General features: G+C 43.9%; 1 protein-coding gene across 1 annotated transcript; it reads left to right on the top strand.

The window, feature by feature from the left end:
- On the top strand, positions 1-26,287 carry LOC748640 (retinitis pigmentosa 9 protein). The gene is made up of 6 exons (XM_054655538.2): positions 1-237; positions 13,035-13,065; positions 14,450-14,579; positions 21,683-21,774; positions 24,734-24,795; positions 25,562-26,287. Exons 1-6 carry the CDS (start codon positions 86-88, stop codon positions 25,758-25,760), a joined length of 666 nt encoding a protein of 221 aa, XP_054511513.1. The 5' UTR covers positions 1-85; the 3' UTR covers positions 25,761-26,287.
- The last annotated feature ends 466 nt before the right edge of the window (positions 26,288-26,753 follow it).

The raw sequence follows: 26,753 nt of genomic DNA, 5'->3' as shown, positions 1-26,753 counted from the left end.
GAGTCGCGGGGCTGCGGCGGGAAGGGGCGCCGCGCGGAGGAAGTGCCCTCTTGGCCGCAGCCAGAGCCGCGCCGCAGGTGCCGCGATGTCGACCTGGCCGGGGCGCGAGGATGCGAGGGCTGGGGGCGCGTGGTGGTCGCGGGAGCTGCCGGATCAGGAGCTGCAGCGGGCCCGGGAGCAGAAGCGGCGGCGGCACGACGCCCAGCAGCTGCAGCAGCTCAAGCACCTGGAGTCTTTGTGAGTCTCGAGCAGCCGTCTGGGCCGCAGTCCGCGCGCCGCCCGTCTTCTGGGAACAGGGGCGCCGGGCGCCGTGTTGGGCGCTGGGCTGGGTCCTCCAAGCCCCCAGGACCCAGGCAGGGGTGCGGGCCTGTGAGGAACCTAGTGCCTGCGACGGGACTTCTAGTCCTCACTGGGTGGGGAGCGAGGCCCTCCCGGCCACGGAGGGGCCCTGGAGGCCGCGGCGCGGGTGGGCGGGGGCCTCGGCCCGGGGAGGCGGCAGCGGCTTGCGCTCCTCGCCCCCGCTTTGGTGTGGGCGTCGCCTCTTTTGGGGAAGCCAAGAGTTGTTGGCGCTTGCTCGGCATTTGTGGACCGAACAGGCAAGTTCAACCGAGCACGCTGCCCCCGCGCTCCACCCCTGAGTTCCCTGGGCCACTGCGACATGGAGAAACCCCGTTCTTTTCATCCTCTGCTATGGAGAAGGGACGAGGACACGGGTCCTGCAGTGTTGGTGTGGCGAGGCCGGGAAGAAGAGAGAATGGGCGGCGGGGACTGGCCACGGCGCTGCCAGGTAGAACAAAGGCGGACTTGTTCTCTCCGGGTTGGAGGGATTTTTTTTTTTAACCAGGGTCCAGGGTGGGCATTCAGGGAGCCAGCTGCCGCTTGGCACCACGCGGAATTCGGGCCCTGACTTGGGAGGCCTTGCGCTCCCGTGGCTCCAGTTCAAGGAGGATCCAGATGACCCGGGAGAGTGTGGTGTAAAGAAGATTCAAAGGTGGGGGAGGGAGATATGGCTTCCCTCTACCCTTCTAGGTTCTTTAGCTGGGCCACAGATTAAATTGTCATAAGACAGATTAACAAGAGAAAAACTATTTTTACATACCCATGCACTGGAGGGCCACAAAAGTGGGAGACTGAAAGAAGGGCCAGGGAATAGGAGCATGGGCCTTTTGGGGCGTGGTGGAGACAAATTATGGAAGGGTCAAAATGTATGATGAATAAAGGTTGCTTTGTTAGGCTCCCAGGTGATAAAAGCTGTCTCCAGGCAGCTGTCTTTCTGATACAGATACGTTTACTCATGGAAATTTCCTTTAAAGATGTAAATTTTTCTTTACAAAAGGGGAGCAGTTGCTGGCGAGGTGAAGTTTTCCTGTGTTGGCTGGTTCTGTTTCTTTTAGCTCAGAGTCATCAGTACGTCAGGGTGGCATATTTTGGTGCCAATTAATTTGAGCTTTTTCATATATTTTGGTAATGAAATATCACATGCCTGTAACACATATAAACATAGGCATACAAACAGAAGCAGATCTTTTATAAGATTCTTCACTAGCCAGTTTTCTAATAGTCTCTGTCCACTTCAGATGATCGTCTGAAGCGATCATCCACTTAGATCGTCTACTTAGTGATCCTCCACTTAGTGATCGTCCACTTTAGAGGATCAGTCTCTTGATTATCTTTTCCACTACGCTAAGTAATTAGTAGCTAGGCAACCCTAAGCTTGCACTTTCAAAAGCCTATTAGATGAAACAAAGTAAAAAATGTACATCTAAAAGACACAGAACTTGTACCTAAACAGAATTATTTGCTGAGACAAAGAAAGGCATAGGTTACAAACTGGTTAAAATTACCAGGAAAAGTATTTTAAACAGAGGTACCGTACCGTTTGTTATGTAAACTTTAAGCCAATGTCTTCCCCATCCTGAAATTTTCTAGTGGTTTAGGTCCACCGAGGGAGATGCCCTTACAAAAGGAGTTTTTTTTCTTTTTTTCTTTCTTTCTTTCTTTTTTTTTTATTTTTTTCTTTTCTGAGACGGAGTTTCCCTCGGTCACCCAGGCTGGAGTGTATTGACACTATCTCGACTCACTGCAACCTCCGCCTCCCAGGTGCAAATGATTCTCCTGCCTCAGCCTCCCAAGTAGCTGGGGTTACAGGTGTGTGCCACCACACCCAGCTGATTTTTTTTTTGTATTTTTAGTAGAGATGGGGTTTCACCATGTTGGCCAGGCTGACCTCGAACTCGTGACCTCAGGTGATCCACCCGCCTTGGCCTCCCAAAGTGCTGGGATTACAGGCTTGAGCCACGGTGCCCGGCGGTAGATTTCTTTTATAAAGAGTTTCAGGCTGGGCGCCGTTGGCTCACGCCCTTAATCCCAGCACTTTGGGAGGCTGAGGTGGGCAGATCACTTGAGATCGGGAGCTGGAGACCAGCCTGGCCAACATGACAAAACCCTGTCTCTACTAAAAATATAAAAATTAGACAGGCTTGGTGGCCCACGCCTGTAATCCCAGCTACTGAATAGGCTGAGGCATGAGAATCGCTTGAACCTGGAGGCAGAGGTTGCGTTGAGTCGAGATCCTGCCACTGCACTCCAGCCTGGGCGACAGAGCAAGACTATTTTTTTTTTTTTTTAAACAGAGTTTCAAAGTGGCCAGCTAAATGTCAGGAAGTTGCATTTTGTCAACTGATTTCGTTTGATAGATTGTTTCTTCTTCTTCTTTTCTTTTTTGAGGCAGAGTCTCCCTCTTTTGCCCAGGCTGGAGTGCAGTGGCGCTATCTCAGCTCACTGCAACTTCTGCCTCCCGGGTTCAAGAGGTTCTCTGCCGGGCGCGGTGGCTCACGCCTGTAAACCCAGCACTTTGGGAGGCCGAGGCCGGCGGATCACGAGGTCGGGAGATTGAGACCATCCTGGCTAACGTGGTGAAATCTTGTCTCTACTAAAAATACAAAAAATTAGCCGGGCGTGGTGGCGGACACCTGTAGTCCCAGCTGCTCGGGAGGCTGAGGCAGGAGAATGGCATGAACCCGGGAGGCGGAGCTTGCAGTGAGCCGAGATGGCGCCACTGCACTCCAGCCTGGGTGACAAAGCGAGACTCTGTCTCAAAAAAAAAAAAAAAAAAAAAAAGAGATTCTCATGCCTCAGCCTCTTGAGTAGCTGGAGTAGCTGAGATTACAGGCACCTGCTACCACACCCAGCTAATTTTTGTATTTTTAGTAGAGAGAGGGTTTCGCCATGTTGTCCAGGCTGGTCTCGAACTCCCATTCTCAAGTGATCTGCCTGTCTCGGCCTTCCAAAGTGCTGGGATTACAGGCGTGAGCCAGATAGATTGTTTCTTAATGAGATTTCTGACTTCAGGATGGAGCCTCTTAATGAATAGGACAGTGAAAGAAGTTGCAGTTTTCAGGGCCTAATATTTAAATATGTGAAAAGCAGGCACAGCTGAAAGGCAGAACGTTCAGATCTTTAAAATTCAAGGATTCTACTTTTACATTGAATCCCAGGTCCCCAAGAAGAGGGAAATACGACTGAACCAGTGTGAATTCTTTCCACAGTTTTCCTCAATACAAGGACATTTCACAGAGGCTGGTGGGCAACCTGACTCCATCAGTCCACTCTGCAATCAGCCCCTCTCCCACAGGAGTCTTCAAGTGTTCAAAGCACACCTTTTAAATCTAAACAGGCAAAGAAACAAGTTGCCTCCTTCAGTAGTGACCATTCACTGCAACAGCTGTCAGCCACTTCCAAAACTGCAGCTTTTGCCAGTGGCTTGCCAGCTATCACACATGCAAATGTCAAGTTCTCCCCCACAATACAAAGTAATACCTCATACTCCAAAAGCCAGAGATCCAGAAACTCCGTGCAAAATAGAGCAGAGCCACAGACCTGAGAGAAGCCTACTCATGACTCTTAGATTCCATGAGAAAGACTGAAGACCCCAAAAAAGGGTGGGCATGGCCCCTTTTTCCGTGTCCTCAAGGGGTCTCAGGAGTGCCAGAAGTCTCCTATGTGTTACCAAAGATGGCAAAAGGGAGAAGGAGCAGAAGTGGAAGGAAATGGTAGAGTTAAGTATTAGAGGGGCCAGTTTGGGAGATTTTCAGCTTTCCAAAAGGCCAATGAAGTTTTACATTTTTCTCAACCAAAATAATGCCAACAAGGTAGGAAGCAAACAGTGGCCTCCAACATTTTTTTAAAAGGGGTTTCAGTCGACTGAAAAATATTATGAGGAATAAGATCGAAAAGAGAAAGAGCAGAAAGGCCTTTTTTAGTTCTCAAAAAAAAAAAAAAATTATAGCCTGAATGTCAGCCTTTAATTAAGCAGCTGACTCTGACCACAGAGCTTTTTTTTTTTTTTTTTTTTTTTTGAGATGGAGTCTCACTCTGTCACCCAGGCTGGAGTGCAGTGGCATGATTTTGGCTCACTGCAACCTCCACCTCCCAGGTTCAAGTGATTCTCCTGCCTCAGCCTCCAGAGTAGCTGGGATTACAGGCGTGCACCACCACAGCTGACTAATTTTTGTATCTTTGGTAGAGATGGGGTTTCATCATGTTGGTCAGGCTAGTCTCGAACTTCTGACCTCATGATCCACCCAACTCAGCCTCCCAAAGTGCTGGGATTACAGGTGTGAGCCACTGCGCCCGGCCGACCACACAGCTCTTTAAAAAAATTTTTTTATATCTCTCATGAGCAGATTTCAGCCAGGGCAAACAGAAAGGAGATTTCCCATTTAATTTGTCTGGTTCTAAACCCAGCTTTTCCCAATTGTGCAGAAAATTGAATTACTTTGGGCATTTCAAAGGACCCCTATATTGGCCATCATAATTTGGGGTCCTCTCGAGTCATGTGGGCCAATGTGTGCAAATACTTATAAGATGAAACTCAGCAGGTATTGCACATAAAACCAGCTGGTGTCTCCGAGGGAGGGTGCCTCCTTGGGGAGTCCTCAGACCCGGATGATTTGTTAGCCATAATTTAGAGACCTGAATCATTCATGACTCTGAGCAGTGTTTTGGGCCTAAATGTGCCGCTTGTGAGTGTGTCACTTCGGTGTGTCACCAGCAAGTCAGGTCTCCTCTCTTATGTGTCTCAGAAACGCTGAATCCCCTGAAGGTCACAGAGGACTCACAAATGCAAGATGACCAGCCTTTATGCACACTCACTGGCAGAGTGAGAGGGTACAGATGTTCTCACAGAGGAAACCCTGTAAGGCCACTGAATGTTACGGACAAAGTCCTGGCACCTCACCAAGTCTCTAATTATTTAGAGTTCCCTAATGGGCCAGAGGGAGCGAGTGCCTTTAATCTTCGGAGGGAAGTATTCATTCTCATAAATTAGGAAAAGGGACTCCAAGAGAGGTTGGTCCAGGGTGAAACAAGCACAGTTTCCATAATGAAAGGTCACAATGCAACAAGACCTTGGCCCCAAACCAAAGTAAATTGGCGACTTAAGACCTATGTATTGGCAGATAAAAATCCTGATCCCCTGACCTTAGGAAAGTCAGAGATAGGAGTTCATGTTGGTACCAAGTGCCGCTTTCAGAGAGAAACACTGGGCAGTGGTGGAGGGAGGGACCTATTCTGCCAACTATGCCAGATATGTTGACCCAAAGGAAAAAACTGAAGCTAAATTAATGTAAGTATAGAGTTTATTTTGGGCCAAGTTTGAGGACTGCAACCCAGGAGTGTATATTCTGGGCAACTTAAATAGATACTCCCAGCTTGCAGTCCTCAAATTTGGCTCGAATGAACTCTACTGACATTAATTTTGCCTTCTTTTTTTTTTTTTTTTTGGGTTGACATAGTGTGATGTTCACTCAGTCAACAGTTTGTTTCTGTCACAGGCACTTTTTGTTACCTATGCTATGTGGGTCATGTAAGGAAAGGTCCTCAAGGAGTTAAAATCCTTCATAATCAGACTTCTGGGAGATTGCATACAAAATGCAGATTTTTGGTGGAGTGTGGCCTACTTTTTGGTGGCCCAAGAGCTGAATGACTTTTCACCTTAACAGGGCAGTGGTTGCAGGTTGGAGACCCTGCATTGTGGGCATCCACATTACTGGGCATTTCGGCCTTTTCAAGTCACCGGGTGGTGCTCTTGTTCTCCCATGGAAGACAGATGTTTAAAGATCTTTCTCTAGCATAACTGCAGGCAGGGCCTGGCCCTGCCCAACACTCAGTATATTTAGCTGTAGGATGCCACACAGTGGTTAATACCATGTGTTTATTTTGTAGCTCCTAGACAGCAGAGAGATTATAACCTACTTTTGCAAATGATAAAATGGAACCTCACCAGCTAACTAATATAGACCTATAAACTAGCAAACCCAGATGTTTACTTCTGCCATGGTTTGAATGTGTCCTCGAAGTTGATGTATTGGAGAGCTGGGCATAGTGGCTCATGCCTGTAATCCCAGCACTTTGAGAGGACTGGGTGGGTGGATTGCTTGAGCCCAGGAGTTTGAGACCAGCCTGGCCAACATATTGAGAACCCATCTCTACAATAAAAATAAAGATTAGCTGGGTATGGTAATGTGCACCTGTAGTCCCAGCTACTCTGTAGGCTGAGGTAGAAGGATCACTTAAGCCTGAGAGGTTGAGGCTGCAATGAACTGTGATCAGGCCTGCACTTCAGAGTGGGCAACACAGTGAAACTCTTGTCTCAAAAAGTTCATTTATTGAAACTTAATACCCAATGTAACAGTGTTGAGAGAGAGGACTTTTAAGATGTGATTATGTCAGGAGGGCTCTGCCCTTTTTGTTTGTTTGTTTTTTGAGATGGAGTCTCACTCTGTCGCCAGACTGGAGTGCAGTGGTGTGATCTCGGCTCACTGCAACTTCCGCCTCCCAGGTTCAAGCAATTCTCCTGCCTCAGCCTCCCAAGTGGCTGGGACTACAGGCGCACACCACCACGCCCAGCTAATTTTTGTATTTGTAGTAGAGACAGGGTTTCACCATGTTGGCCAGGATGGTCTCCATCTCTTGACCTCATGAGCCACCCGCCTCGGCCTCCCAAAGTCGTGGGATTACAGGTGTGAGCCCCCGCACCCAGCCGGCTCTGCCCTTATAAGTGGATAGGCGCTGTTATCTCAGGAGTGGATTAGTTATTGCTGGAGTGGGTTTCTGATAAAAACATGAATTTGCTGTCCATCCATTACCACCCATGCTCTCTCTTGCTCTTCTGCCTTCTGCTATGGGATGATGAAGCAAAGAAATCCCCTGCCAGATGCTAGCCCCTTGACCTTGGACTTTCTAGCCTCCAGAACTATAAGAAATAAATCTCCATTCCTTGTAAATTGCCCAGTCTCAGGTATTCCGTTATATCAGCATAAAATGGGCTAAGATTCTCAGAGCACTGGGGTTTTCTAGTTTCAGAGATTTGCAACTGACTGGACTGTCAATATGTTTCCTTTGGCTAGTTCAGAGACTTGTTTGCTTTTAAATCAAATGTTATTCATTTGATTTAAATGAATCAAATTCATTGATTTGATACTTCATCAATTGAAGTATTACATGAAGTAATACTTCATGTAATTTAAACTGTTTAATCAAATAGTACCAAAGGCTTTTTTTTTCTTGACTCAAGTGAACTCATAAGAAAAAGCTAATTTAAAAAAATAGTGGTTTGAGACTCCAGTTACCCTATATATTCTCTGCACCCCTCTCCCCTATCAAGACTTCTGTGAGGAAACTTAGTTTTTTCATCTGGGATATAACTGCTTATTTTATTTTATTATTATTACTTTTTTTTTTTTTTTTTTTTTTTGAGACAGAGTCTAGCTCTGTCACCCAGGCTGCAGTGCAGTGGCGCCATTTCGGCTCACTGCAATCTCCGCCTCCCAGGTTCATGCTATTCTCCTGCCTCAGCCTCCCGAGCAGCTGGGACTACAGGCACCCATCACCATGCCCAGCTAATTTTTTGTATTTTTAGTAGAGACGGGGTTTCACCATGTTAGCCAGGATGGTCTTGATCTCCTGACCTTGTGATCCACCCGCCTTGGCCTCCCAAAGTGCTGGGATTACAGGTGTGAGCCACTGCGCGAGGCTGTAACTGTTTATTTTAAAATCATGTTTCTTGCCTTTCTTTCCCTGTCTCCCTCCCTTCGTCCCTCCCTCCCTCCCTCCCTCCCTTCCTTCCTCGTTTTTTAGAAAGAGGGTCTAGCTGTGTTGCCCAGGCTGGTTTTGGACTTAAGGATTCCTCCCACCCTGGCCTCCCAAGTGCTAGGATTATAGGCATGAGCCCCCATGCCCAGCCTTATATTGCCTTTTTTGATTCCGTAATGGACATTATCTATTTAAGGGGAAAGTTTTTTTCCTTCCACTCTTCTAAGGTCCAGGGCCTCTGTAACAGAAGATTAATAATAAAAAAAAACAAGCATTGCCAGGCACAGTGGCTCATGCCTGTAATCCCAGCACTTTGGGAGGCTGAGGCGGGCGGATCACCTGAGGTCAGAAGTTTGAGACCAGCCTGACCAACATGGAGAAACCCTGTCTCTACTAAAAATACAAAATTAGCTGGGCCTGGTGGCACATGCCTATAATCCCAGCTACTCAGGAGGCTGAGGCAGGAGAATCACTTGAACTCGGGAGGCGGAGGTTGCGTTGAGCTAAGATTGTGCCATTGTACCCTAGCCTGGACAACAAGAGTGAAACTCCATCTTAAAAAAAAAAAAAAAAGGCTGGGCGCAGTGGCTCACGCCTGTAATCCCAGCAGTTTGGGAGGCCGAGGTGGGCAGATCACTAGGTCAAGAGATCGAGACCATCCTGGCCAACATGGTGAAACCGCGTCTCTACCAAAAATACAAAAATTAACCAGGCGTGGTGGCGTCTGCCTGTAGTTCCAGCTACTCGGGAGGCTGTGGCAGGAGAATCGCTTGAACCTGGGAGGTGGAGGTTGCGGTGAATTGCACTCCAGCCTGGAAATGAGGGCGAAACTCTCTCTCCAACAAACAAACAGAAAAAAACAAGCAGAAGTTTATTACCATGTATATGTTCTATATACATGGGAGATACCCAGTGGAATGAAAAATCTCGAAGAAGTGGTTTTGGATTCAGGCTTAAATACCATGTTCAGCTAAATCAAAGAAAGATAGATATGGGGGAACTGAGCTATGGGATAGTGACCAAGAAAAGTATGATAAATAAAGGTAAGGTTTGTTATGCAGGTTTGCGTCTGTGCTTTCCCCGTTGTTAGCATTCTCTTGTGATTGAGAGACATTTTTCTCTTTCTTATATAGAAAGGGTCTCACCTGTGGCCAGGAGCGGTGGCTCACGCCTGTAATCCCAGCACTTTGAGAGGCCGCGGTGGACAGATCACGAGGTCAGGAGTTCGAGACCAGCCTGAGCAACATGTTGAAACCCCGTCTCTACTAAAAACAAAAAAAATTATCCGGGCGTGGTAGTGCGCACCTGTAATCCCAGCTACTCAAGAGGCTGAGGCAGGAGAATCGCTTGAACCGGGAGGCAGAGGTTGCAGTGAGCAGAGATCAAGCCACTGCACTCCAGCCTGGGTGACAGAGAAAGACCCCATCTCAAAAAAAAAAAAAAAAGGGTCTCACCTGAAATGGAGATTCCCTTTATAGATGAACATTTCTCTTACAAAAGGGTGACTTCTGCTCTCTTTTCAGACCTTCCCCTGTGTCTGCTGTTTCTCAAAATGATCCTTAGCCAAAAAGGTGTGCTTTGAGGTAGCATATTCTGGTCTCCTACAGCTATTCAACTGAGGACAGAGTAGGTAAGATTTTAGTTGTTTTACTACCCTTGTCTCCTTCCTTCCTATGTAGCCATATTATAATAATTTTTGCTAAATTAGTAGTTAATATTAACATAAGTATTACTATGCAATATCATTCACTTTTGCATCAAATAGTGACCTATGATTTATTTTGTATTTTTAAAGTAGTTAATAAGAGCCTGAGTTTTATTTATTTGCTTAATTTTTTTTTTTTTTTTTTGAGATGGTCTCGCTCTGTCGCCCAGGCTGGAATGCAGTGGTGTGACCTCAGCTCACTGCAACCTCCATCTCCTGGCTTCAAGCGATTCTTCTGCCTCAGCCTCCCGAGTAGCTGGGACTACAGGTGTGCACCACCATACCCAGCTAATTTTTGTATTTTTAGTAGAGATGGGGTTTCCCCATGTTGGCCAGGCTGATCTTGAACTCCTGACCTCAAGTCATCCACCCACCTCAGCCTCCCAAAGTGCTGGGATTACAGGTGTGAGCCACCATGCCTGGCTGAATATTATTTTAAACTTTGGAAATATCTTAACATGCTACATAAACTAATGAATTGTTTAGCCCCAGGGAAAAAATCATCAGCGCCCCCCCCCCGCAAAACTGGTGAGAACACTTGTAAAATGGACTATTTAGGAAATGCCATTGCAAATAATAATAGAATTCAGAATGTGCAGTTCTATCACATTCCTTTTCCATCTAGGTAATATAGTTACATATTTTTCAGGAATTTGGAACTTAGTTTGGCCATATGTTGTTTGTTCAGCTCCTGTGGCAAAAATAATTATTTGTTGGATTATTGGATATTTTCATAGACTTTACCACCTCCCTTCCAAACTCTCTTAGGCCTCTGTGCATAAGGCATAATATTTTTTAATTCTTATTTAATTGTTTATTTGTTATTTTTTGAGACAGAGTCTCGCTCTGTTGCCCAGGCTGGAGTGCAGTGGTGCAATCTTGGCTCACCGCAAGCTCTGCCTCCCGGGTTCACGCCATTCTCCTGCCTCAGCCTTCCGAGTAGCTGGGACTACAGGTGCCCGGCTAATTTTTTTGGATTTTTAGTAGAGACGGGTTTTCACCGTGTTAGCCAGGATGGTCTCGATCTCCTGACCTCGTGATCCGCCCGTCTCGGCCTCCCAAAGTGCTGGGATTACAGGCATAAACCACCGCACCCGGCCTTTTTTAATTTTTAATTTTGTAGAGATGAGGTCTTGCTATGTTGCCCAGGCTGATGGCAAACTCCTAGCCTCAAGTGATCCTCTTGCCTCAGCTTCTCAAAGTGTTGGGATGACAGGCGTGAGCGGCCAAGGCATAGTATTGGCCTCTAAAGGCCAATACTAAAGGCCTCTAAAGGCCACACCTCTAAAGGATGGCTGCAGGAGGTCTGTATCATCTTACCATTATTCTTGCTTATGACACACCACAGCTTTCCATTAGAAGATATTTTAAGTATTTACTTTGGAAAAGCACTGTATCATACCTAAAAAGCTAATTCCGCTACTACCCAGTTGTTTACTATGTAATCTTCCTGGAGTAGGTTCTCCTATTCCATGGATCAGTGATAGTGAGGGTGAGAGGAGTCCTTTGACAGTGTCCACAGATGAAGCCAAAGAGAAATCTTTCTTGCTGTAGCGACCTGTGCCATTTCTCATCTGTACTCTGGCAAAGTCCTTTTCTCTGACACCTTGGAGGCGAATGGAAGGGAAAGCATTTCACTTTCTCCTTAGTCTGTTCTCCTTAATCCCTCCCTCCTCCAGTATTTACTGTGTTCCAAAAGGGTCTCTAAAATCAGTTCATAAGGAATGGTTCAGGATGAAGAGAACATTAAATGATTAAGCATTCCTATACTTTGCAGCCATTCTGAAGTATTAAAATGAGTACTTCCTTGTAGGTTTAGAGGGTTAAGGCACAGATCTGAGCTACAAATATTTGTCTTACTTTTTTGGGGGAGGTGTGAATCCCTCTAAGAGCCTGAGTTGCTCTTTGAGTGCACGAACACCTCACCTGCAGAATTTCCTTCGCATCTCGCCGCCTGTCCCAGATACAGACTTTGCGTGCTCAGCATTCTGGGTCTCCCTCGGGTTCAGTCCCTGGATGGAAATAAGGAAGTCCTGGCCCGTCTTTGGTGGCAGGTGCCACCTAGCACAGGGAGGAGAAGCATTCTGCTCTTCCCAGGTAATACCTGTCTGTGCAGGGGAAGGAAAAATGGCTTCCCTACACCCTTCTAAATTCTTTTGAGTAGGCTATGAATTAAATGAACATAAGACGGATTAACAGGAGGAAAAAAATCTTAATTATATCTCTATGTATGGGAGTCCCACAAAAGTATGAGACTCAAAGAAGCACCAGAGGAACCTTATATAGCATCCTCAGCTGCAGAAAGGAACAGGGGATTGGGGCTTCTGGGGGAGGGGTAGAAATAAATTATGGGAGGATGGGGAAGGAAACATGGTGAATAAAGTTTGCGTTTTTATGTAGATAAAAGTCTTTCATGTAATAAAATTTGTCTGGGAGCAGCTCCTTTCCTGATACAAACTCCTTTGTTACTAATGTAAATTTCCTTTATATAATCGATGTAAATTTCTCTTACAAAATGGCAGCTCTTCAGGGCTACTCCTTGTCTGCAGTTTCTCAAAGTAATCAGCTTGAAATAATTAATATGCCAATGAAGCATATTTTAGGGTGGCATATTCTGGTGCTGTGCAGTCATTTTTGGGGTGCTGTGTCCTGGCCTCAACATCTGTAAACCTGGCAGGCAGGCGGGCAGGCGGGTGGAATTGGAGCTGGCGTTGCAGGCCCATGGGTGAGGGTGCCTCTGGGACAGGCCTGTCCACGCAGCTCTGTGCATCCTCCGCTGTGCCACCCACACTGTGTTGGAACAGATTGCACTCCTTTCCCCCAGGAGCCTGTTCAGTGTTGAGTACATGGATGTTATGCTAGGTCAGTAACCTGAGAAAAACACAGTGATGTTTTGGAACCAGAGGACCCACTGTCTTCTCACCTCATGCTCTCCCTGCAACCTCTTGCTTTCCTTTCTCCTCCAAATAAGATCATTGTGCTGAGAGACATTAGTTATTTCAATGAACATAATTTCTGGATCTCTGCAGGATGTGTTATCTCATAAGTTTATTTATATGTGATCTGGAATGCTGAGCATATTTTATTAACTGTTTTAGATATAATATACTAAAATGTAGTTTTGAATTTTCTCTAAGAATCTCCTTTTTATTCTGACCTGGCTGCTGTCTTTTGTTCATAAAAGTATGTTACGTTCCCATTAAAATGGTTGATGGTTTTGTTTTTTGTTTTCCAGTTATGAAAAACCTCCTCCTGGGCTTATCAAGGTTAGTGTGAAGTTTGTACTCTTGGTTATTCCACTAGACATACTTACAGACTCAGTAATGCATTATGAAAAATGGTTGCATGACATTTAAATGCCCTTTTATGAAAAGCCTGTTTCTTTCCTGCAGATGACTGAGGGGTCATAATTTTTAGTGTTGTCACAAGCCTCTGCCTTTGTGGAAATTTCATCAGCCATGTTTCCCTTCCGTGAGGAACCAGTGCAGGCCCACATGGGTTCCTTGGCCGTGGCCCCCTTCTCTCTGACTGGGGAACGGCATCTTTAAGCTCAGCTGCCTCCTTTTCTTGTCAGCCTTACTTGGCTCAGTCCCTCAGTCCATCCTGTGTTGGTTTCTTGAGTATCAGCAGCTCAGAGACCAGTCAACTCCGAGGAGACCCGACAGCTCATCCAGTCCAGCTCCCCGGTGGAGGCATCCTTCCTGCAGCTCCTGGCTACGGCACCAGGGTGTGTGCGCACGAGGGAGACTTAAAGTGGCAGGCCACGGCCAAGAAAACTTGCTGTTTCGTAACTCTCAATGGAGAAAGATTCTTCGCCAAGCGCAGTGGCACATGCCTAAAATCCCAGCACTTTGGGAGGCTGAGGCAGGTGGACCACCTGAGGTCAGGAGTTCGAAATCAGCCTGGGCAACATGGCAAAACACTGTCTCTATTAAAAATACACACATACAAAAAAATTAGCTGGACGTGGTCGTGCACATCTGTAATCCCAGCTACTCAGGAAGCCAAGGCAGGAGAATCTCTTGAACCTGGGAGGTGGAGGTTGCAATGGGCTGACATTGTGCCACTGCATTCCAGCCTGGATGACAGAGCAAGACTGTCTCAAAGAAAAAAAAAAAGATTCTTAAAAACCATCTTTCTATTGAAATTTAATATTCATGGAAACTTGAAAAAATTACAGCATGCATGCGACTGTAAAACATGATAGGGGCCTTCAGGGTATAATAAGCTATTGTAGCATAATATGCCATTTCTATTATTCCAGGAAGCCTGGTTTACTTTAATTCATACATCTTGCTTCATTCTACATTTTGAGGTAGTGAAACCTTTTTTTAAAAAACCTTAGAATCTAATTTACATCAAAATTTGGAGCTCACCAGTCATTGCTATATAAGGACAGATTTTTCTGCTTCACCAGTAACTTTTCTCTAAGAACAGCTACATTGTTTTTGGTATAGTTCTTCTGGTACATTTGTTTCCTGTTTTTTCGATCAAGTGTAACTGTCTTTCTTTCTAGTTTTGAGGGGTAATTAAGATGACGTTGGCACCTACAGCCCAGGAAAAGGCCAGGTGAGGGTGACTCCTAGGGAAGCAGGAGAGAATCCCAGTGCTCTCTTGCCATGCTGTTTACACCTTGTTCCCTTTGTTTAGGAAGATGAGGCTAAGCCAGAAGATAGCATACCAGATATACCAGGCAATGAACACGCCAGGGAATTTCTGGCTCATGCACCAACTAAAGGACTTTGGTTGCCACTGGGGAAAGAAGTCAGAGTTATGCAGTGTGAATGTGGGAGAGTTCCCCTAATCCATGCAACTTACATGCCGCAACTTACAAAGCGCGTTTACTTCTTTTATTTAACTTGTTCTCACCACAGCCCTCTTAGAGCCAAGGCATGTTCTCTGTCTTCTAGATGAGGAAACAGATGTGTGTATGTCAGTAAGTGGTCCCAGGGAAGACGTAGAGCAAAGCTTTGACTCTAGGGTTCCTGATTCCAAGTCCAGCATTCTTTGCTCAGGACTGTCACTGCCTTGGGAGTACACTCTTCGGTGTTACTCCTGTAATAGAAAGGACTTTCTGGAAAGTAATAGGAAGTAAAGAAAGTAATAGAAAGGAAATGCCATGGGAGTGAGGGATGCATTAGAGAACGGGTCTTTTTGGGTCTTCCTCTATTGGGCACTCTCTATCAGTGGTGCTTTGTCCATGTAATGGAGAGAAGCTACCATGGGAGGATGGGTCTACACAGGTGGAACTCTCTGTGCGCATGCCCTGCCCCTCCATTGCAGTTAACACATTCGAGAGCGTACGAAATTACTCTTCCATTGGGAGGCCGAGGCGGTGGATCATGAGGTCAGGAGATCGAGACCATCCTGGCCAACATGGTGAAACCCCGTCTCTACTAAAAATACAAAAATTAGCTGGGTGTGGTGGCGCATGCCTGTAATCCCAGGTACTCGGGAGGCTGAGGCAGGAGAATCGCTTGAACCAGGGAGTCGGAGGTTGCAGTGAGCTGAGATCACGCCACTGCACTCCAGCCTGGCGACAGAGTAAGACTCTGTCTCAAAAAAAAAAAAAAAAAATCAGTCTTCCAAAGAGTCAAGCTTTTTTAGTTGGTTGTTTTGATGTTTATCTCCACATCTTAACCCCATAGTTGCATTGTTGCTCCATGATTTTTCAAGTTTGGTCATTTTCTGATGCCTCTGTACAGTGGAAGATGAGTATGTAGTTCTCTCTCCTGCTCTCACCACACATGTGTACCCTTTTATATCTCATTTTCCCAGTAATTATTATATCATAAACTTAGTTAAATAAGTCTTTGGTATTTACTATGATTATGACCAGAGGTGAGCTGTATCTTGCAAAATGTGTCCGCTCAAAATGTGTACTGTTTTTATTTTTGAGTTTTTGTTATTATTGTTTTTGCTTTCCATGTACTGATCTGTAATTCAACCTCAACATTTTTCCAAGCTTCAAACTTAAGACCTTCAATGTATATACTTGAGATGTTCTGTCCATTTCATCTTACTGAAGGTGGTTACTCCCATGTGTATCATCCAGGCATCTCCCTTTACCAATATATGATGGACTGAATGTTTGGGTCTCCCCATAATTCGAATGATGAAGCCCTCATCTCTAATGTGATGACATTTGGAGATGGGGCCTTGTGAATTAATTAAGGTTAAATGAGATCATGAGGTTAGGGCCCTCATGATATGATTGGTGCCCTTTCAAAGAAGAAGTTCTAGAGATCACTCTCTCTTGTGTAGGCCCAGGCTCATACATACATTCTCGCTCTCACTCTTGCTCTCTCCTGTCCTATCCCTACCCCCTTGTGCCATGTGAAGACAAAGTAAGAGGGCTGCCATCTCAAGTTAGGAAGAAAGCTCTCACCACAGACCTACCTTGCTGGGACCCTGAGCTCAGATTCCAACCCTCCAGAGCTGAGAAAATCAATTTCTGTTGTTTAGGCCACCTGGCACACAGCATTGTTACGTTAGCCCAAGTTGACTAAGACACCATCATTCTGCAGGTTCCTTTAGCCTCTCTCCTGTGTTGGATCACCCATTTTCCTATATCTGGAGTGTTCTTTGTTACTATATTCTGTTCTTATGGTATAATGAATCCTAGGGCAATTTCCTTCCAAATGGGTTTATAGGAGGTAGAATTTTTTTTTTTTGAGACAGGGTCTTGCTCTGTTGCCCAGCCTGGAGTGCAGTGGTACCATCTTGGTTCACTGCAGCCTCGACCTCCTAGGCTCAAGTGATCATCCCATTTCTCAGCCTCCCACGTAGCTGGGACTACAGGCATGCGCCACCACACCTGGCTGATTTTTTTTTCTTTTTTTGAGACAGAGTTTCAGTGTTGTTGCCTAGGCTGGAGTGCAATGGCGCGATCTCGGCTCACTGCAACCTCTGCCTCCTGGGTTCAAGCAATTCTCCTCTCTCAGCCTCCTGAGTAGCTGGGCTACCGGTGTGCACCACCGCACCCAGCTAATTTTTGTATTTTTTGTAGAAAGAGGGTTTTGCCATGTTGCCCAGGCTGGTCTCAAACTCCTGGGCTCAAGCAATCCACCCACCTCAGCCTCCCAAAGTGCTGGGATTACAGGCATGAGTCACCATGCCCGGCCCCTAGAATTTTCATTTTATGTTTTTTAATTTGCTAGGATATCACATTCTAAGTTAAAAGTTTCCTTTAGATTTTGAAGGCATTGCTTCATTTTCTTGATTTTCTAGAATAGCTATTGGGAAGTCCAAAGTAATTCCAATTTTTGATCTTTTCATAAGGCCTTTTATCATTGCTTTGTTTTTTATTTTTCTTCTCTGGAAGTTTATAGCATCTTCTCATTCCTGGTGTTCTAAAATTTCACGGTGGTGAGCCCCTTCAATCTGGAATGCAGGTCTCTCAATTTTAAGAATTTTAAAAATTCTTTTCTCACCTCTGTGTCTGCAGTTCTATTCTTCAGATAGGCACTATCCTAGCTTACACCAGTTTAGCCCTATTCAGGGTAGCAGGGACTACACAAAAGTGTTCTTTTTAGGGATCAGCGATTATTAATTAGGGTCATTTTAGAGAGTGGCTGCCACAGTATTCGTGTTTTTTAGTGAAAGATGAAAAGTTGATTGGTAGCCCTGAGTGCCTGAGTAGGGCTTGTTGATCCCCCACTGCAGGGTGATTTTCTAGGTAGTTGGTTGGGGAACATCTGAGTTCAGTTATCTATTGATTTTTCTTCTTTGGGTGGCTTGTATTTTCCCAGAGAAGGCTCCCACGTGGAAGGGAAAGCCATGCTGTGAGTGTTCTGGGAGCTGAGTGGAGGGAGTCTGGGAAATCTGTCATTGGTTTTCCATTCATTCGTATGATCCTCTATGTCTGTTGCGGCAACTTCCTTAAGACCCACCTGATGTCTCCGTGGCCAGGGAACCTCTGTTATACCTTTTCCACATGCTAAACAAACTTCTGCCCAGACTAAGGAGAATTGCCTATGGACATTTAACCAATCCTCCTGATTTTAACTGCCCCTTCACCTCCAGAAGTATCTGGTGCTGCCAATTGCTGAGCTTTGGAGGTTCTGCAAGTAGAAACTGAGTCGGTTCTCAGATTCTACCCTCTGCTGGCTTAGACTTCAGTTTTCTAGGATCTGCTATTCTTTTAGTATTCATCTATCTGCATTATAACATCCCACGTTTTTTCATATGTGACTCTTTTATGGTTTCCCAGTCCTTCTGTGTTTATGGCTTTTTAAAAAAGGATTTTTGTGGTTTATTTTGGATCACTCAAAATCACCCTCAAATAAATGTATAATGCAGTGATTTTTAGTAACTACCAAGTGTGTGCAACCATCATCATAAATAAGTGTTAGAACATTTTCATCCCCTCCTTAAGATCTCTCAACCCATTTCCAGTTCATCCCCATTGATGCCCTAGGCAACGATTAGTCTACTCTCTTAGTGAATTTGGCTTTTCTGGACATATATAAGTGATCTGACTCTTTTCGTTTAGCATGTTTTTGAGGTCCTGCAATGGCATCATTTATTATTTCCTTCTTCTGCTTATCTTTGGTCTGGGTTACTCTTCTTTTTCCTGATTTTTATGATAAAAACCTAGATTATTGATTAAGACCTTTCTTCTATTATAAGAATTAGAAGCTATAAATTTTCTTTTAACCACTATTTTATCGGCATTGTGTAAATTTTGATACGTTGTGTTTTAATTTTCTTTTTTTTTTTTTTTTGAGATGGAGTTTCGCTCTTGTTGCCCAGGCTGGAGTACAATGGCATGATCTCGGCTCACCGCAACCTCCGCCTCACAGGTTCAAGCGATTCTCCTGCCTGTCTTCCCAAGTAGCTGGGATTACAGGCATGCGCCACTATGCCTGGTTAATTTTGTATTTTTAGTAGAGGCGGGGTTTCTTCATGTTGGTCAGTCTGGTCTCGAACTCCCAGCCTCAGGTGATCCACCCACCTCGGCCTCCCAAAGTGCTGGGATTACAGGCGTAAGCCATCGCGATGGCCTGCTGTGTTTAAATTTTCTGACATCCCCTTTGACTCATGGATTGGTTACGCATGTGTTATTCAGTTTCTACATACTGGATTCTTCAAATTTCCTTATATTGTTGCTTTGTAATTTGAGTCCATCCTAGTTAGAGAATATACTTTGTATGGTTTAAATCCTTTTAATTATATTAATTCTTGTTTTATGGCCTAATATAGGGTCTCTGGATAATGTTCCATGTTGACTTCAAAAAGTGTTTATTGTTGGGTGGTAGAGTGTTTTATAAATAACTGTTAGGTTCAATTGATTTATATTGTTGTTTAAGTCTTGTAATTCATTGCTGATCTTCTCTCTAGTTGTTTTATCCATTATTGAATGAGGAGTATTGAAATCTCTATTATTGTTACACCGTTCTATTTTCCCCTTCAATTCTATCAGTTTGTGTCTCAACTATCTGGCACTCTTTTGCTAGGTTACATACATATTTATAAATGTTGTATCTTCTTGATGGATTGACCTTTTTATCAATACAAAATATCCTTCTTTGTCTCTGGTAACAGTTTTTGTCTTAGGGTGTATTTTGTCTGAAATTATCGGAGCAGCTTTAGTTCCCTTTGGGTTACTGTTTGCATCATATATTCCTTTCCATCCTTTTACTGCCAACCTAATTGGGTCTTTAAATCTACAGTGTGTCACTTATATCTAGTGCTTGGATAGCATTTTTCCTTTTTTTTTTTTTTTTTTTGAGACAGGGCCTCTCTGCTGCCCAGGGTGGAGTGCAGTGGCACAATCACAGCACACTGCAGCCTAGACCTCCCAGGCTCAAGCAATCCTCCCACCTCAGCCTTCTGAGTAGCTGGAACCACAGGTGCTTGCCACCATGCCTGGCTAATTTTTTAAAATTTTTTGTACAGACGGGGTCTCACCTTGTTGCCTAGGCTATTCTCAAACTCCTGGGCTCAAGCAGTCCTCCTGCCTTGGCCTCCCAAAGTGTTAGGATTACAGGCATGAGCCACTGCACCTGGCGGATAACATTTTTATCCATTCTATAAATCTCTGCCTTTTGATTGAAGTGTTTAATCCATTTGCATGTAATGTAATTACTGTTAAGGTAATTACAAACCTATGCACATGGTTTTGATTTTACCAATTTTAGTATTAATTAGAAAAGTGGTTCTCCCACTTTGATATTTCTACAAATAACCAGTAAATCTTTTAAAATTCAGGTTATATGTCCATATCAGGCCCAACCCAGAAATACTGAATATCCAGTATTTGAATATCCAAAATACTGAATACTAGATATTCAATATTTCTGGGTTGGGTCCTATACCTTGCTTTTCTAACAACCTTGCTCATATTGTTGAATTTGCTGGTCCATGGACCACACTTTGAATAGCTGGGATCACCTTTCCATAATAAGAGGATTTTGAGCGGAAATGGTATCTTCTGGATATCTATACATCAATGCTTGTTCCATGGCATTTCACATCCCTTCAGCTTTGCCATAAAGGCACATATTAGTTTGAAAGAGTATAGTCCTTCTTCCCCAAACTTTAAATGGTGAGGGAAATAAGGATAGGGATAGCTCACAGGCAATCAATAGAAATCTACAAACTTAGGCCAGGCACGGTGGCTCACACCTGTAATCCCAACACTTTGGAAGGCTGAGGTGGGGTGATCACGAGGTCAGGAGTTCAAAACCAGCCTGGCCAACATGACGAAACCGTCTCTACCAAAAATATAAAAAATTAGCTGGGTTTGGTGGCATGCATCTGTAATCCCAGCCACTTGGGAGGCTGAGGTAGAAGAATTGCTTGAACCCAGGAGGCGGAGGTTGCAGTGAGCCGAGATCGCACCACTACACTCCAGCCTGGGCAACAGAGCGAGACTCCTCTCAAAAAAAAAAAAAAAATCCACAAACTTAATTTTTTTCAGTGGTTTCCTGCATTCAATCCTCAAATAAAAATAAAAAGAGAAAAACTTTCTTGCCCTGTCACTACGTATTTTCTGTAGTTGCCAGCATAGAGCAAACTTGGCTGAACTTACCTAAATCCCTCTTCATGCTTCCCGACCTAGTTGCTTAGAATTGCTTAATACTCAAACACAGGGTCTCATTCACCATTCCCATACAATTTCCTGATTTACACCACATCCAGATGGTGCTGAGAGGATATGAACAGGTGAGAGAAGTAACAAGGATCTCATCCATTCTTGCTTCGCTCACCACTTCCTTTTTCTCAGAGGTCAATGCCTGATGCCAGGTCCACTCACTGAAATTCCACGAAGACTGGAATTTGTTGCCTTGGAGCATGTATATACATTCTCTTGTTATTCTCCTCCCAGTTCCTCATCAGGACCTTCTGTTGCTTCTAATAGTTAACCTCTTTAAATAGCACAGTTTCCCTCTTCTGCAAGTAAAGTTGCAGTAGGGTTCTGATGGCATTAATATTTTAAAAGAACTTGTGATTTTGTTTACTTAAAAGTGAGGGATGTGAACAGATGTCGACTCAACCTGAGAAAGAAGGTATTTGTTCTAGTGACTAAATTTATAAACGAGATTCAGAGCCACTTGATTAATAGAAGATATTTACTTTGAAAAATACAGCGAGATACACTAAAAAAAATTGACCTTTTGCAGTACTTTTCATTGGATTGCTTCATAATTTCTTGGTGTTGGAAAATTAATTCCTAAAGCACAAGATTAAAGGATGCTTGGGTAAGCAATTAGTTTACCTCTCTTTTCTGGGACCTTACACGGTTCATCCATGATTGCATTTTCTTTTAGAATTGGAGTTTAATGAATAAAAACTTTAATATAATCTACTGATTCTTTATCTCACTAAGGTGAAACACTCTTATCTTACAGAAATATTTCCCCTTTTCTTTGCTTTTAGGTTGGCATTGCAAACGGTATGGTCACCGAACAGGCTACAAAGAATGCCCTTTCTTTATCAAAGACAACCAAAAGTTAGAACAGTTCACAGTAGTAAGTAAAACCATACAATGTCATTTTACCTTAATCAGAGATGGTGAATATTAATCCGATAGTCACCAGCGAACTGAATGTTCACATAAATTACATTCCCAGAAGCCCTTTGGCCAAAGCGTCTGCTGTTAACTATACCTCTGTTAAATTGCATTTGTAAGACAAATTTAGCTCTTTAAGAAAAAAACTAACATTTATAAACGTGTTCTTTGCTTATACATTGGGACAGTGATTCTTTTTCTGAAGAAGACATTGTTCCCTATTCAACTCCCCTTTTTAAAATTTATTATATAAAAAGTCATGTCTCATAACTAAAATCAGAGTTTTAGTTTCCCAGTCTTTTTTTTTGTTTTTTTTGTTTTTTGAGACAGAGTCTCGCTCTGTCACCCAGGCTGGAGTGCAGTGGTGCCGTCTTTGCTCACTGCAAACTCCGCCTTCCAGGTTCACGCCATTCTCCTGCCTCAGCCTCCCAAGTAGCTGAGACTACAGGCACCCGCCACCATGCCCGGCTAATTTTTTGTATTTTTGGTAGAGACGGGGTTTCACCATGGTCTCGATCTCCTGACCTCGTGATCCACCCGCCTCGGCCTCCCAAAGTGCTGGGATTACAGGCGTGAGCCACCGCGCCTGGCCTAGTTTTCCAGCCTTTAAAGAGTAGATGTCTGTCTATTATAAGCTAGAATTGTGTATATTTCCTCTTAAATGACAGTTAGACAGATCTATCATTAGCATCATCTATCTATCATTCCCCACTTTAACATAGAGTCACCTCCCAGAGGTGTTAATTCACTGTTCAGTAACTACTGCCAAGTGAAATATGCTGCCTTGTGGATCTACTGGAGTGATCAGCATACACTTGTCCCTTGGTATCCATGGGGAATTGGATCCCAGTATCCCCTGGGATACCAAAATCCACAGGTGCTCAAAGTCCCCCATATAAAATGGTATAGGCTGGGTGCAGTGGCTCACGCCTGTAATCCCAGCAGTTTAGGAGGCCTAGGCAGGTGGATCACCTGAGGTCAGGAGTTTGAGACTAGCCTGGCCAACATGGTGAAACCCCAGCTCTACTAAATATACAAAAATTAGGCTGGGCACGGTGGCTCACGCCTGTAATCTCAGCACTTTGGGAGTCTGAGGTGGGCAGATCACCTGAGGTCAGGAGTTCAAGACCAGCCTAGCCAACATGGTGAAACCCCATCTCTACTAAAAATACAAAAATTAGCCAGGCGTGGTGGTGGGCACCTGTAATCCCAGCTACTTGGATGGCTGAGGCAGGAGAATCACTTGAATCCAGGAGGTGGAGGTTGCAGTGAGCTGAGATCATGCCACTGCACTGCAGCCTAGGCAACAGAGTGTGACTCTGTCTCAAAAAAATAAAAATACAAAAATTAGCCAGGCATGGTAGCACATGCCTGTAATCCCAGCTACTTGGGAGGCTGAGGCATGAGAATCGCTTGAACCTGAGATGTGGAGGTTGCAGTGAGCCAAGATCATGCCACTGCACTCCAGCCTGGGTGACAGAGTGAGATTTTGTCAAATAAAAGAAAGTAGAATAGCATATAAGCTGTGGACATACTCCTATATATTTTAATCGTCTCTAGATTACCTATAATACTGAATAAAAAGTAAATTGTTGTTAAACTGTATTGTTTAGGGAATAATGACAAGAAAAAAGAGTCTGAACATGTGTAATATAGATACAACCATCCTTTTTCTTTTTTTTTTCAAATATTTTCAATCCTTGGTTGAATCTGTGGACATGTAACTCTTCAGGATACAAGGGCCAGCTATATATGAAACTGAAATCAACAGACATTCTTTTAACATTTTAAGGCATTTAAAGTTTTGTGTTTTTGTCTTAATCTGAAAAATAATTATTCTAGATCAAGCACTTTTAGGTGAAATGTCAGTTTTTACAGATAGTATAAAACAAAACTTGTTGATAAATCTCAAAAATTTAATGTACTTCTTTTTGACTTAGAAATTCAACTTCTAAAAATTTACCCTAAGGATATAACAGAACATCAATTTATACAACTCTATAAGCATAATGTTCATAATTATGATTTTTTATTTTATTTTATTTTATTTTGAGACAGAGTTTCTCTCTTGTTGCCCAGGCTAGAGTGCAGTGGTGTGCTCTCGGCTCACTGCAGCATCCGCCTTTTGGTTTCAGCAATTCTCCTGCCTCAGCCTCGCAAGTAGTGGGGATTATAGGTGCCCACCACCACAGCTGGCTAATTTTTGTGTTTTTAGTAGAGACGGGGTTTCACCATGTTGGTCAGGCTGGTCTCGAACTGCTGACCTCGTGATTCACCTGCCTCAGCCTCCCAAAGTGCTGGGATTACAGGTGTGAGCCACTGCGCCCTGCCCATAATTGTGAATTTTAAGTCACTTTCAGTTATAGAATACAAGAATACAGTTTATTTGCCTTATTAAGCAAAATGAAGACCTCATAGTCAGGCTTTTACCACCAAGTCCAATCTTGCCTCCCTCCTGAGAGTGGGTTTGCAGCAAATAGCTTGATGTGTATATTTCCAGACTTCCCTGGGGTATGTAACACGTATTTTTGAGTACTTATAAATGATCATTCCTATGTATCATTTTGCAACTCATTTGTTTTGCTTAATTCTATCTTTTGGTCTAATCCAATAGAACAAAGAGAATTACCTCGGTATTTCTAAACTTGAGTACTGTTTTATAGTACGACTCTTCCAGTTTATGCAGTTATTTCCTCATGAAGAATATTATTTCGTGTATTTTCTCATTGGGAAATTCTTTTTATAGCCTTAATGAGTTATCAGTGATATGACCCTTAAAAGGATTAAAACATGTTGAGCGTGTGGCTACATCAAACAGTAAAAGAAAAAAAAATGTTTTCTGTAACATAGGGGTTTAATTTTATTTAACTAACGGTCCATGAAGCCTAACCAAACCTTAACCTTCTCTGTCCCTTAAGGCACATGAGGATTTCATGTATGACATCATACGAGACAATAAACAACATGAAAAGAATGTAAGGTGAGGTTGTCCTGGTGATAGTATCTATTTAAAGTTTTAACTTATATAAAGTTGGAAAAAAACCTTCTAGCACTAGGAGAGTGATATAGTAAACATGGCACTTCAATTGTGAAATATTTATTGGGTAGGAGTCATGGCTGACAAGACCAGTGTTGGGGAATCAGCAGGCCAGCCTCCTCCTCCTTGGGTTAGCTTAAAGCTGTAGGCTTGGTCCAGTTCTCTGACCACTGCAGTTGATATTAGCAACCCATGTTGTGCTGTCTACTTTCATGGTACAATTGGTACTTTGATGTAATTCAGTTTATCTCCTCTAACATCTTAAGGATCTGAGCTTTTGTTAAAAATTATACCTAGACAAGATTAGAGAGTGAATAATTGGGAGAGTTTGTTTTTTCAAACTGGTTACATTAAATTATAATTGTTGAGGATGTAGATTATCTATTAGGAAACTGAGCAGTTGGGGAATGGTTTAGTAAAGTATGCGTCTGTTAGAATTTATAATTGTAAGTACTGTGGGAACCTACAGAAATGACTAGGACAAGGAAAAGAATACAAAAATGGCTTGTACACTGGTTACAGTCACATAAACATAGGCATTCAGGTGAAGAAGAATGGAGAAAACAGGTAAAAATAAAAATAAGTACTGTCTTTGTGATGTGGTTATTCATGATCCTTCCATACTGCTTTTGAATGACATATTTATCTAAGAAACTGTTGTAAGTTAAAGCTAAAACTCACTGTTCTTTGATCAATTTTGAGTGTTTAGGATACAGCAGTTAAAACAGTTACTGGAGGATTCTACCTCAGATGAAGATAGGAGCAGCTCCAGTTCCTCTGAAGGTAAAGAGAAACACAAGAAAAAGAAGAAGAAAGAAAAGCATAAGAAAAGGAAGAAAGAAAAGAAAAAGAAGAAAAAACGGAAGCACAAATCTTCCAAGTCAAATGAGGGTTCTGACTCAGAGTGACAAGGATGTGACTTGTTCAACATTCTCTTCTCAAACACTGACCAAGGAACAGAGGAAGATGCAGTCAGAGAAAGCAGCAGGATAGAGACGCCGAGAGAGGAGTATATGTGGGTCACAGCAGTGAGCTCCCACCTGCCTTGCAGTGAAGATGTGACCCCAGGAGAGGGAGTGTCTCCTTCCAGGTGCTAGCTCTGGACAGCAGCTGATTTTAGGCAGGAAAGTTTCTTCATCGTTGTCCTCCCTGCTGGTCACATGAGTTTACGATTCCTTTGAAGTGTCTCCCGCAGGGTGGCAGGACTGGGAGAATCTCTGAGGCGTGTCTTCCAGGCCGTCCCACAGCTTGTGCCCTCCACAGTGTGGACTTGAACACCTGGCCTCATGTGATCCTTCCACCTTGGCCTCCCAAAGCATTGGGATTACAGGCGAGAGCCACTGGTTGGCTAAAGTATTTATATTTACCTGACATGATTTGTTGATTTGGGGGCTAGGGAGTTCTTAAAACAACAATAAAAAATCTTCTGTGGCTGCATTCTTCTTCACTTGCTTTCTACTGCCAGAGTCCCATGATTTTCACAGAGTGACGACTCAGAAAAGGTTTAGGAATATAGGGGGATTTCTGTACTAGGTCAGGTATCCACATCCCAAAATCCATCCCTCCCTTTCTTCCTCTTCCTGTTGCCTGACCACAGCCCACCTGTGCTCTTGTAGCTGAAACTAGGCCACAGTAGAGGCATCTCAGGAGGCCAGAGTGTGTCTGCAGCTGGAGGAGAGGAAGTCTATCCTTTGCTGCGCCAAAGTGAAGCCGGATCTTGCTCATAGACAAGTGTGTCCCTCTGTGGCTAGCACTGGTCTCTTGCTGCTTTAGGCACTCAGTCAGGGTCCCAGAAACTCACTCCCATTTTCTGCCACTTTTCATGGAGTTTGGATTGCACCTCTTTAAGGAACAGCCAAGCCAGGCCCAGACTGACCCTTCTTCAAGTCTCATCAGTCAAT

Source organism: Pan troglodytes, chromosome 6 (genome assembly GCF_028858775.2).
Source record: "Pan troglodytes isolate AG18354 chromosome 6, NHGRI_mPanTro3-v2.0_pri, whole genome shotgun sequence".
Taxonomy (NCBI): Eukaryota; Metazoa; Chordata; class Mammalia; order Primates; family Hominidae; genus Pan; species Pan troglodytes.
Note: the sequence above shows the minus strand (reverse complement) of the source record. Positions and strands in the feature narration are given on the sequence as shown.